General features: G+C 39.9%; 1 protein-coding gene across 1 annotated transcript in view; it reads left to right on the top strand.

Annotated features, from left to right (window-relative positions):
• The window catches only part of LOC143725827 (protein shisa-like-2A), a 43,373-nt gene extending 30,939 nt beyond the window's left edge, over positions 1 to 12,434 (top strand). Inside the window, exon 3 of the mRNA XM_077218620.1 lies at positions 11,971 to 12,434. Coding sequence (XP_077074735.1) covers positions 11,971 to 12,155 — 185 coding nt within the window. The 3' untranslated portion in view covers positions 12,156 to 12,434. The remainder of the gene's footprint in view (positions 1 to 11,970) is intronic.
• Positions 12,435 to 13,343: the final 909 nt, after the last annotated feature.

Genomic DNA, 13,343 nt, shown 5'->3' with positions numbered 1-13,343 from the left:
ATCACAGGAATAAATTACATTTTATCGATTGCTCCTTGCTGCTGGTCTGCGTCTGTAAGCTCGTTTTCAAGTAAGCAAGTACGATGTCAGGCACTATAATTTGCTCTGTCCCCCTTCCTGTTCGCCGGAGTGATGAGATACTTAGTAGACTGTGCTCACTCAATGGCTGGCCGTCTAAGTGGTGTCCGCAAAAAAATATAGAATTCATATACAATAGACAAAGATTCAGAGATGCAATTGATGAAAAACAAAAGAGAAAGTTCTGGATCCTAACAATCATATTCACAATGTGTTTTGAATTTAGTTCACCTACCATTGAACATGTTGTGAAAGGAAATTATTCAATATACTGCTGACAGATCATAAGTGTGCATGTGTCCTTGTGTTTTCTTTTGTTCAACAATTGTTTGAATTGCCAATAACTCATGACAAGAGAAATACAACAAACATAGAACGTCATTCATTATCTTCGTTTTCATGAGTCAGATGAGACACGTCTCAAATGTTGGGAATTGCAGTTGGTCCACCTAATTAAGACATATAAACTATCATACATTAGCCTAAATATAATTATAAACTCTTATAAGAAAAGGTTCTATATGGAACCTTAAAGAGTGCATATTAGTACCTCAAAGGTACATATTGGTACCAAAAGTGTACATTTTAGTACATATTTGAAGATTTAGGGTATCGCCCATGCACTGACAGCTTTTGTACCATTTTTCTGAGAGTGTAGCTACAAGTATTAGGAAATTGATTTCAAAATAACTCTCATATTATACACTAGATTTGTGGGGTGGGGGTAAATTATTTGCGATCTGCAAACGGCTCACCACGACTAAGGTTTTCACTGTGTGGCTACTAAGAAAGCTCCAGGAAAACATTGAGCGGGCTCGCATGAAAATCAAGCCGAGCAAGTCCAGAAGCATCTCAATTATCAAGGGAAAGCTGTCAGACCACCGGTTTCACATTGGTGAGGATCCCATTCCAACGGTTTCCGAGAAGCCAGTGAAAAGCCAAGGTCGTTGGTATGATGCCTCCCTCAAAGGCAAAGAGCAAGTAGAGCAGCTCAGGAGGGAGGTAGCCACCGGCCTGGAGAGCATCGACAAAACCATGCTTCCTGGCAAGCTCAAGCTCTGGTGCATGCCGTATGGACTACTTCCACGTCTCCTGTGGCCGCTAACTCTTTATGAAGACCCGCTCTCAAAGGTGGAGAAGCTGGAGAGACTGGTCAGCTCATATATAAGGATGTGGCTTGGCCTTCCCAGGTGCCTCAGCAGAATTGGGCTTTATGGCAAGGGGATGTTACAACTGCCCATTTCCAGTCTGACAGAGGAGTACAAGTGTGCCAAAGTCAGACTGGAGATGATGCTGCTGGATTCGAGGGATCCATTTGTAGCCCAAGCGGCCCCCATCCTGCCAACCGGGAGGAAGTGGACCCCACTGCTACTGAGCAGGCAAAGGCAGCACTCAGACACAAGGACATCGTGGGCCGAGTGCAGGAGGGGAGGAGTGGTCTAGGCCTCGGGGTCAGTACACCAGCGTGGAGCAAGGCCTCTAAATCTCAGAGACGCAAGCTGGTGGTTCAGGAGATACGTCGAGAGGAGGAAGCAGGAAGGCGCGCCCAAGCTGTGGTGCAGGCAAAACAAGGGCAGTGGATGGCATGGAAAGGAGTGGAGAAGAGGAAGATCTCCTGGAAAGAGTTGTGGGAGATGGAGGCATTCAGGGCAAGTTTTACAATCAGGGCTGCCTACGATGCCCTGCCTTCCCCTGCTAACCTAAGCCAGTGGTACGCCAAAGACCCCACGTGCCCTCTATGTCCCAATCCAGCAACACTGAAGCACATCTTAGTGGGATGCAAGCCTCACCCAAGGTCGTTATACCTGGCGGCACAATCAGGTGCTAAAGAATCTTGCAGCGGTGCTAGAAAATCGACGGGCAAGTGTGAATGCCCTTCTTCTCCCGTCATCCCGGGGGCAGCTGATACCATTTGTTCAAGAGGGCTAGGGTCAAGCCAGCCTCACCGCCACAAGACCAGACACTGGTCAGCTGGGGTGAGCACGAGACTGGAAGCTGCTTGGCAGACTTGGGCAAGAAACTCTGCTTCCCAGCTGAGATCGCAGCTACAAACCAGCGACCAGACCTTGTTCTGTGGTCAACCTCACTCAAGCTTGTTTACATCATCGAGCTCACCATGCCCTGGGAGGGTGCAGTGGATGAGGCTTATGAAAGGAAAAGGCTGAGGTACGCTGAACTTGCAGCCGATCTGCAACAACAAGGCTGGAAAGTGAACATACGCCCAGTGGAAGTAGGCTGCAGAGGGTTCGTAGCCACCTCAACATCCAGGCTACTCAGGGAGATGGGAGTGCGAGGGAAGGCCCACTGGCAGGCAGTCAAAGACCTCTCCAGGGCTGCTGAAAAGGGAAGCCATTGGCTGTGGATGACGAGAAAGGACTCCGTCTGGGCCTTCAAATGAATTGATGGCTCCTAGGGAGTGAACCTAGGATCCTGGGATTCACTGCTGAACCCTCTGGAGGTGTCGTGGGCCTATCAGCGAAACACAAAAGAAGGAGGGCGCCCACTTGATAACCCAAAGGGTGACATCACTCATTTGACCATCCCACGGAGTCCAATCGGTGCCTCAAGTATGCATGTATTGAGGGATATCAATATCTAGTCCTATACAACAGACCACAGTCATGGTGCACTGTAGTCTGTGGATCTGCCTGAAGTGTACATATTGAATAGACTCACTCCCTCTGTCAAAATCGAGGGGTCAAGAGGGTCTATCCAAATAAACTTCTCTCGTCCACTTGACGAAGTTGAACACACTTCAAAGTGGCGGCAGGGAAGTGCTTGGGGAAGTTTACGAGTTTGTCTGAAAGTGGAGTTGTTGCCCTCTACAGAAGCTGAGTTTGACACGTGTTCAATGACATCGCGTGGAAAACCCCCTTTTGGAATCTTTATTTGTAAGTGTATATAGAACCTTTTTGGGATAAAGTGTTCTTTAAAATTCAGCCAAGAACCCTAGGGTTCCAAAAGCCTTCTTTATAGTTATATTGTGATAATAAGAGAGGTGTGGTGAAATAAAAGTACTTTTCCCTTGTGCCAAATCACAAAGAGATCAATGCATTTTTCTAAGCTAGAGTGTCTGCATTGATTGCTAAGGCAAGTCAAAATTAAACTGCATGGCGTGCAACCCATCCTTCATCGAATGTCATAAATGCATGATACCTCAAATTGTACAGACATGTTTTTGTCAGGTGGACAATTAAAAAGCCCAACAGATTTGCATTGAAGGAGGGACTGAGCCACATATACAGATTTTGGTGTGTACTGTGTTGACTTAGACAAATAAGAAACCACATTGAACATTAGAAATTCTAAACCTACGAAAACCACTGTAAACAATCCCTCATTCAGATGGAAAAAGAGGACAGTCTGATAATTTATCCTCTTCATTCTCGCACCGTTTTGTCTGTGACACTTACTAATAACTGCAGTGTCATGTCATCTTCCCATGGCCTTTAGCTTCTTGTGTTTTCTTTGTAGTCTTGCTCAAATTCTGCAAGAAGACCCAAATCATCAATTTATATTATTTTACTGAGACCCCATCAATGACTTTTTATTTTCAGCATAAAACAGATTCAAAAATGTTAACTAAAATATGGTGTCTGGGTTATGAGTTTTCCTCTGTTTCCTTTTAGAGAATGATCTCATCACCTCGTCAGAATGAATACATGTATACATGCCACTTTTGATTTGTCAGTGTTTTGAAGAATTACATTCCTTTTATCAGTAATCTACACAGATCAATTCTGTCTCGCATCTCTCTTTTCTTCTGTCTCCATAACATACAGACAAAATCACCACTTATATTATGTTTCTGATACATCATGGGCTTTGATTCTTCAGTATTAGTTAAAGAGGATCTATTGTGATTTTGTACGTTCATCTTTCTTTAGTGTGTAATGCTGCTGTTTGATCATGAAAAAGCTATGCAAAGTAACAAAGTCCCTCCAGCAGGAGTTATTCTCTAAATCAGTGTCACTGTTTCTGAACTCCCTGAAACACCTCCATTGTAGTCTTGAGTTTTCTTCCAGGAACGAACATGTCACAATATTCCTCATTTAAATAATTAATACGCAGAATAAAGGGGCGGGGCCTGGTTGAGTTAGTTAGTAGTGTGTTGAAACTCGTGGTTACAGTAAGGGACGGGACATTTCCCAAAAACACTCGAAGCGCTTGACCAATCACAACACACTGATCCAGCCAACCAATCAGAGCACAGTGTGCTTTTCAGAAGGAGGGGCTTCATAGAGACAGGAACTAAACAGAGAGTTACTGACAGACTGGGAAGATCTTTTAATGTTAAGTTCGTCAGATTTGTTCTTTTTGTTTATTTGTCTAATGTTTTAGACTGCTTTTTTGGCAAGGTCTCTCTTTTAATCTCGTTAAGGTCTCGTTTTTAAGGGACTTAAAGTTAAAAAAAGTAAAAAAAACTATTCTTTTTAAAATCCCCTTATCGTTTCCCACTTTTTAGGCATGTTACGTTCTCTCATAAAGCAAAAAAGAACCTTTCATTTGGTTCAACCTGTGCATTTGTTGCATTTTTCCAATATTTCTAAAACAAGGTTTCAATGCAGCGAAGTATTTCTTTTGCAAGATTCACTGTTAAACTCAAATAAATAAAGATTAAAGTTACAGTGAACATAAAAGAAGGTCCCTTTACTCATTTGTGAGTGTCTGTACTGCAGATGTGTCTGTACTGCAGAGAGATCAATTGTGATCTAGCAGGAGTCTTTATGTAACACTATACAGAGGAAAATACGTGACAGAGAAAATAAGATTAATATTTGATACACAAGTTTCTAAGGCTTCTGAATTATCAACATGATCAAAAGTTTGCTGAAAAACCTGTTGCACATGAACAATGTACATGCCTTCTGTCGTCCTTTTTTTGTAAGTAAAAGGCCTTTTAGTGTGATTTGTAAAAACATCCATCTCCAGTTCGTTTTTTTGCTGTGTAAATTTTTTGATTTTGAGATTTTTATATACTGAACATAACTTTTAAATTGTTATTAATATTTCAAGATGAACACTTACTGGACTGAAGCAGCTTAGGTTTAAATGATTATCCATACATCATGTATTTGAAAAATCATGTTCGAATATGAGTGACAAATAAACATTCCTCAAAAGCCTGATGGATCATATTTGACAATCATTACTGTTGAATTGCTTTAAATGTTTTGCCCTTCAATAAAAACTATAGAGCTTTTACCATAAAACTGTGCATTTAAATATCATCTTATTAAGACATATTATTAGGACATATAAATTGACGACTGATATTTATATCCATTTAATGGATGTAGTCTCCTATACTGTTATAAATTGCATATTTTTGCTCAGTTTGAGCCTCTGAATTAAACTGGTGTTTTTTCCATAGCCATTAAAGCTTTTATATATCAAATACTCAACAAAAAACATGGAAATTTGAAAAAAGAAACATTTTCTCTAAAGTTTCAATAAACTCTTCCATTTCAATTTTTTTTCTGACTATTATCTCCTATATCAGTCTTTACAGGGTTAACCTGACTGCAAAAACAGTACAACATTTACCTTTCTTCTGTTTAGCAGGTGCTTTTATGCAAAGAGTCTTACAAATGAGAACAATACAAGCGGAAGGGATTCATACAAAGAAGATAACAAAAAAAAGTTAAACTATTGTTTTGTGAAACTGTTAATCAGTATGCATTTGTCACATAATCATTGTTTTGTCCTGGCATTCAGATTAAATGAATATTATATTTATATAATAGTTTAAAAATAGCAGATTATATCCTGTCAGTCAAAAGGGGAGTGAAAAAATGTGTCAAAGTTAAATCGGTAATAACATTTCTTTAAAATAGCGTTGTTAAAGCAGGCTCTATTTGACCCTATGAATGGTTGTCAGGTCCGCAGATTTTCCCTACAGCAAATATTATTTGTAGCACCTCCCAACCAATAATCACAAAGAGCTTTGTAACTTCTGATAAGAAACAAAGTTTCACCTTTCAAATCCTATCCATTATATCAGGAAGTTCAAACAATAAATGGCGTTTTTGATGCTCTTCAATGTGACGTGACAGATCACTGTAGCACTTCAATTCAAGCAGCAGCGTGGATCGGGTCTTTTCTTCCACTTTAATACAAGTTATAGCATGAAAAAATGTGCATTAACATTAAAAGGTATGTTGAAAAGCATAGAGTGTAAAAAAATATGGACATAGTGTTCGTGACGTCACCCATAGTTTTCTGAAGAGGATTTTTGGAAGCCTAAAGTGGGCGGAGCTGGCTGTCGCCATCTTGGAGTCACTCCTGGATAACCGAAAATGTGCAAAAAGGCTGGATTAGCGTAGCATCCTTTTTCTGTTGTTTGTAATATTTTTTCTTGTCCTCTGGCACTGTTCTAATTTTATTTTATTTACTTTGCATTTGTTTTACTTTGAATGATGGCATAAGCGACTTGCCCACAGGCTTTGTAAGCCTTGTCCGTAACGAGGACGAGAACTTACAGGCCGAACTTACAGGTCGGAGACGTAAACCTTGTACGTCTCCGACGTACGAGAACTTACAGGCCTTAGAGGGGAGACGAGGATCCCCCTTCCGCGGTCGCCGGAAACCGTTGCATCCTGACAGACCGCTCCACTGGAGGGATATCCTCTTAACCCTTCGCCGCTCCTCCGTCAAGGGTAGTGAGGGGGGAGGAGATACTTAGGAGGTTTCTAGCAAAGAAAGGTGCCGTCCATGCCCACGTAAGCTCCTCGTGCACTTCAGGGCAGAATGGTACTGGGGCGGTGGGCTGAGAACCAGGCTGGCCCGCCCCAAGAAACCAATCATCCAACCAAGACGGTTCGGGACAGGGTAGAGGGTTCCATTTGAGCCAGACTGCCTCGGCGGCCCTTTTCACATAGCTGCCATCTCTGGATCTGGCTTGGGCAATGCTACTCTCCCAGAGGGAGGCAGCACAGCCGAGTCATCATCTTCAGAGCCCAGCTCACCCTCCGATGCTGTGATGGAAATCCTGTCCTGTGGAGGGGCCCCGAACGAAACGGCTGGTCGGTCCACTACAGAGGGACCAGCGCGCTCATCGGGGAGCTCCACCGGCTGCGGTGTGAAAGAGAAGTGAGCACCCAGAAACTCAAAGATGGAATGGCATCTTGAAAAAGATGCAAACGCACCCGTCTTGCTCTTTCAGGAAATGGGACCCGTCACCAGTGCCGGAGCACACAGGGTAATGACCGCGGTAACACTGAAGAGTGAACTGAAACAGAGAAAGCACTCACTTCTTCGCCCTCTAACCAACCGTCAACACACACAAACAGAGAGTTTTGATGCTGTTAAAACAGCAGTTGAGAGCTCAGAAGCTCACGATCACCGCTGCACTCTCGCTGTAGAACCACTAGCACTGGGAGAGTCTTCCAGAAGAACACCGACACACTCGCTCGTTGTATAGAACAACACTCTTCAAAGACATCGACATGAAGACGGATCAGCTCCGAAGCGAAAGACAACTGGTGCATGCATCCATTTCCGTATACCCGCGCTGTTGGGCGGAGCGTGTGATGCAATTCTCGCACGCCAATGTGCATTGGCTCGTTTTAACAAAACTTGAAGATGACAGACTCCCTAAGCGTGATCCCAATCAGTCGAACGTGAGCGACTGAAAGGCAGTGGCGCAAAAAGTGGGAATGCGCCGCATCATGAGTGCGCCAAAGCAATGGTTAAAAAAAATCTAATTTATATAAGTTACATAAATTTATATAAAGTTATATAAGTTATATATAAAAAAAGTTATATACATTTTAGAGGACTAACAGGCTAGAGAATTTATAGAATCATAAAATTTATTTTGACATAGAAGGGTAATATCGCGAGCGGGCGCGTGAGCGCTGAGTGAGTTTTCAGTTATCGTTGAAACTCGAAAGAGATGAATAAAGCTAAAAAGCTGTCGAGGGCTAAAAATAGAAAAAGAAAGAGGGAAAATGAGATGGCATGTCAAGGGATGCGACAGCAGCTAAATAAGTGGATGGTGAAAGGCAACAGGTAGGATTTAAAGTATGACGTCTGTGCTTGGAGGAGGCTTGCAAATATATTAACAGACTAACGTTTGCTAACACTGGGGAATGTAGCAGCCAGAATATGTAGCTAGCTAGCTTAGAATATGCAAAACCGAGGTTGCTGAGCTGAAAACTTAAAATATAAGGTACCATGTACAATAAATGACAAGAATCTTGAAAACAACTAATGCAATATCTCTGGTTTACGATGGAATCATGCATAGATTTGCTACCAAACTTGGAGGCTTGCAAATATTAATGTTAACAGACTGGCAAGTTTTTTTTTTTTATCAGACTGGCAAGTGTTTGCTAACTTAATGCAAAATAATATTGCTGATATCTATATTTAGATTTTGGTTAAACCCTATGGTACCAATCCCATGCATGACATATCTCAATTGTATTAAAGTAAAATAATAACTGGTAAATATAAGGTAGCATGCACAATAAATGACTAGAAGCTAGAAAACATTACTTATCCCATAAGGCTGGTTTATCATGGAAACAACTAGATTTAGTTTTACCATTAACGTTAGCTGTTCATGTTAGCTGTGCTGTCAGACATACAGGCTATAGTTACATCTGTTGGGTGACATGCAAGCTGTAATTAGGGTCACATTTCCTTCTCTCTTTAAAGATCTGTGCTATGTGCATATATATGTATGTGTATGTTTGTAACTGTTTATTCTGTAACTTTTTATTATTTGTTAACATTGTTAATAGTATATGTATATATTTATTGGCGGACGCCAAAATTGTTGCTGCATACCCCTCTAACACTGGGTAGTTTCGCCCCTGCTGAAAGGAACATGATTTATTGAAAATATTTGAAAATATATAAGTGGTTCTTAAGTCAATACTTTTTTAATGGCTTGTCAACTTTCCATTCCTCCGCTGCGTGTAGATTTAAGGCAGGAACACACCAAGCCGATGCCGACGAACTAGCGCTGTTGTACTGCCGACTGTTAGCTTTTAATGTGCGTTCAACTTTAAGTTGTCTTGAGAAAGCCGAACCAGATAGTTTGAAGAAGTTTGAAGAAGTGATTAGTCAGCACTGGATTCTAGCCACCACCGGATTGTTGTCAGCGCGAAAAACATTTTTGAGCATGTGAATGCTGAATCTTGCCAGCGCTGGATTCTAGTCAGTGCTTGAGCGCTGGTCTATGAATGGAAAAATAATAGTTTTTGTAAAAGAAACGATACATAGCTTACATGTCGCATTAAACTGGCAGATTTTAGAATGTTGTAGCCAATTATTTTGCTAGTAATTACATGTTTAATCTTGTCTTGCCTGGATCTTTGGTGTAAACTAGTGAACACCTGAACGCCCCCCTTTCAAAAGTCTTGCTTACAACGCCCCCCGTTGTTCTCTGAACGCCCCAGTTGAGGACCACACGATCCCAGCCGAGGAAAAAGGGTCTTATCTAACCAAACCATCCATCATTTTCTAAAAATTATTTCTACATTTATATACTTTTTAACCACAAATGCTCGTCTTGCACTAGCTGTGATAGGCCACACATTAGATAATCACGTTGAAAGGTCACGAGTGACATTGGCGGAAATAGACTTAGTGTTTTCAAAACGAACGTGCAAAGTCAAATGCCCTTTACAAAAAAATAAATAAAAGGTAAAACAACGATGGCGGTCTATTTTGAAATTGGAGGAGAAAGTGAGATGGAGTTTTTCACCCTACCCTACATTTTTGAACTGGAACACACGTGACCCTTTAACATGATTACGTAATGTGCGGCGCATCACAGAGCTAGTGCAAGACGAGCATTTGTGGTTAAAAAATATATAAATGTTTTGTTTGTTTTTTAAAATGACCGATGGTTTGGCTAGATAAGACCAATATTCCTCGGCTGGTATCGTGTAGCTGCACTGAAAGTGCAATTTGGATCTTCAACCCATGGGACCCCATTGAATTTCACTATAGGGAGAAAAATCCTGGAATGTTTTCCTTAAAACTTATTTTCTTTTCGACTGAAGAAAGAAAGGCGTTAACATCTTGGATGTCGTGGGGTGTGAAAATTATCAGGTAATTTTAATTCTGAAGTGAACTAATCCTTTAATTGATGTAAAATATTAATTAAAAAAATTAAGAGCCTGCAATATTAATATTTAACAAATTTGCAGTATATTCAAAAATATATATTATTTTTGGTTTCTGTCCTTTATTAATTAATTAATTCGAATTTTAAAGGACTTACCCCAGCAAAACATTAATAGGGAAACATGTGGCCGGATGGACTGAAGTTTAGCTCCATGATTCTCATCTTAACTCCTAACTCCTTAAGGCTGTATGTGCACACGTTGTTTGCTTTGACCTCATATCTGGTATAAATGCATTCATGCTTTTAATCTGTTGTTGCCTGGAATATTTAGTATGAAAATACGCTTACTCATTGTTTCCCTCTGTGTTTGAGATTTGATTTGATTTTAATATGAAGGGGGCCTTTGGGTTTGCTATAGCCCCAGGCATGTAATAACATGAAAGACTTATTTATGCCTGTTCTTTTATGGAGGTATTATAGTCAATTCATGGAGGCATGATGGTCAATGCAAGCAGTGTATTACATTTGATATTCTTACCAATGAGTTCCTGTTAGTATGCATGACAGTATTTCAGCATATAAATATTGAAAGGCAATTCAACCCTGTACAATATTTATTCAATTCTAAAGTGCCCCACGAGAGCTGTGCAAAAACATCCTCAAAGCTCTTGCAAATGCATCATAATCCTCAGATACATTTTTATATTTTAAACAAATATCACATTGAAATCTACTAAAAATTACAAAAAGCATATAAACATTACGAAAAGTTAAATTTAGAATAAAAACTGAACATTTTAAAATATAAACATTCTATAATAGTTTATAAATAATACTAAATATCCCTGAGACCACCAGTAGTCAAGTCATCCTCATTTATATAGCGCTTTTAACAATGTAGATTGTTTCAGAACAGCTTTTTACAGAGATAAACATATAATTTAAGGTAACAGCGATTTATTTGGTGGTTTTATAGTGGTTCTTGAATAATGTTATTTCCAGCTAAAGTTATTGATTCACTTCTGTCGAAATGATCATTTGTTATTAAATTAGGGGCCGCTAAGACGACACCGTTCTCTCTAAACAGACTTTAAATGTGAACCTGTGATAGACGCTGATGGCGTTCACATGCGCATTAAGAATTGATTCTATAGTTATGTGCGTTTGAATATATGTGCGCAGGTTTGTAATTCCCTACTAACCATGCCTAAACAAACTACTCGTCTTGCCTATAAATTTTGATGCACAATTTTATTTTATCACTTCGGGTAGGTACGCGAACCAAAAATTCCATAACGCTTTATCTGTAGAGTGGTATAGGGATCCTATAGGGAGAGGCTAGTTGGCACTTCAGCACTGCATTGTCATCAGGTCCAGGCGAAAGTCTGGTCTATGTCAGATCTGGAGTAAATATTAAAGTAAATATTAACGGTTACCCAAGTAACACTCTTTGCAGACTATTTCTATATTTTTATGTACTTCTGTACACTGTAAAAAACAAAAAAATAAATAAGTTGATTTTAAGTACAATCAACTTGGATGTTTAAGTCATTTCAAATTAATTTACATTAAACTGACTTGAACTGACTAAAAATGAGTTGAATCTTAAATTGGCGTCCTTAATGTAAAAACATATGTTGTCATAACTTATTGATCATACAATGTTTTACAGTGAATTTCGAATGTTTCCTTGTAGACTATCATCACTATTGATTTTGCTCATACTTGCCTGCGGGTTTTGATCAGTTAAGCACGACTCACATTTTCTCCAGAAAAATGTTTAATGTTGTCGATGTTGTGTTTCTCAGGATCTGGGGCCAGTCCACAGGAGGGTCCGAGCCAAGCCAGCGCGCCGTCGGGACCACAAGGTTTCCGCAAGCATTTCCTAAGAGGCAAACTAGACTGTGACAACCAGCCGCCTGATCCGGACCGGCTGTTCCAGCGCTGCTTCATGGCTACGGTCACCACCATCAATGTAGAGGGACCTTCATAAAGCCCTGGAGCTGAACAACATCACCCAGAAGTCCTTTCAACGGCTTTGGACAATCATCATGCAACTGATGGAACATTTTCAACGATTCTGGTTTGAGGTTTTGGATGCTGTAGCACAAACTGAATGAAATCAATGACAAATTGCCTCAAACCTCTTAAAAAATGTACTATCATTTAATTTACCCTCAAAACGTATGCTTTTCATCTGCTCATTAGAGCTGCACACAGGTTCTTTGGGTTTGTTTTTTAGTCAAGAAAGTAATAAAACCATTAACATTCATCAAGACTTCAGTATCAGTATTCAGAACGGTAATTGTTGCTTTAAAGAAATAATAATGCTTTTGGTGAAGCAGTTTTAGTCTCCGCACCTGAACCAAAGACGGAATTGAACTCCGAGGGTTTGTTGTTCCCGAATCCTGAGAATTACAATAAACCATCTATCTCTCAAACAGGGTTTTCAGAGCGTATACACCAGCACGTTCCTCCTTGGCCTCCGTCCTAATGGTGTCTTTAAAACAGCTTTGAGTGCCGTTGGAACAATCTAGGGTTCATATCCTGCAAGAGTCAGTTGCCTGTTTGAGACACACTATGTGCGTTCAAAGGCACTTTTCAGAAAGTTGAAGCTTTCAAAACCAGCAAGTTAGTGCTGTCAATTCGACTAATCGTGATTAATCAATTCTTACATAAAAGTTTGTGTTTATATAATACTTGTGTATATATGTAGTCTACAGTGTATATATATATATATATATATATATATATATATATATATATATATATATATATATGTATGTATGTGTGTGTGTTATGTGTGTGTATATATATATATATATATATATATATATATATATATATATATATATATATATAAATATACACACACAGTATTTATGTGTATGTGTGTCACGGTGTTGTGCGGGTTGAAGAAGGACTCAAAGTCAAAAGCTCCAATTCAAACAGTTTACTCAAATAACACTGACAGGTACTGACAGGTAGGATGACGGGCAGGAACACTACCACTAAACGCATCTAAGTATGACTAACAACTGACCAAGACTGACTGAACAGAACAAACTAAATACAGACACTGATGAACATAACCAGGTGATACAGATGAAGGTGATTAACAGGACACAGGTGATGAAGATGAACTAATGACGGTAGGCTTGGTAACAAATCAGTGGCGGAA

This window comes from Siphateles boraxobius, unplaced genomic scaffold, assembly GCF_051911475.1.
Source record: "Siphateles boraxobius isolate OS27281-9 unplaced genomic scaffold, OSU_SipBor_1 77, whole genome shotgun sequence".
Classification (NCBI taxonomy): Eukaryota; Metazoa; Chordata; class Actinopteri; order Cypriniformes; family Leuciscidae; genus Siphateles; species Siphateles boraxobius.
This window is presented reverse-complemented; position numbering and strand designations above follow the sequence as displayed.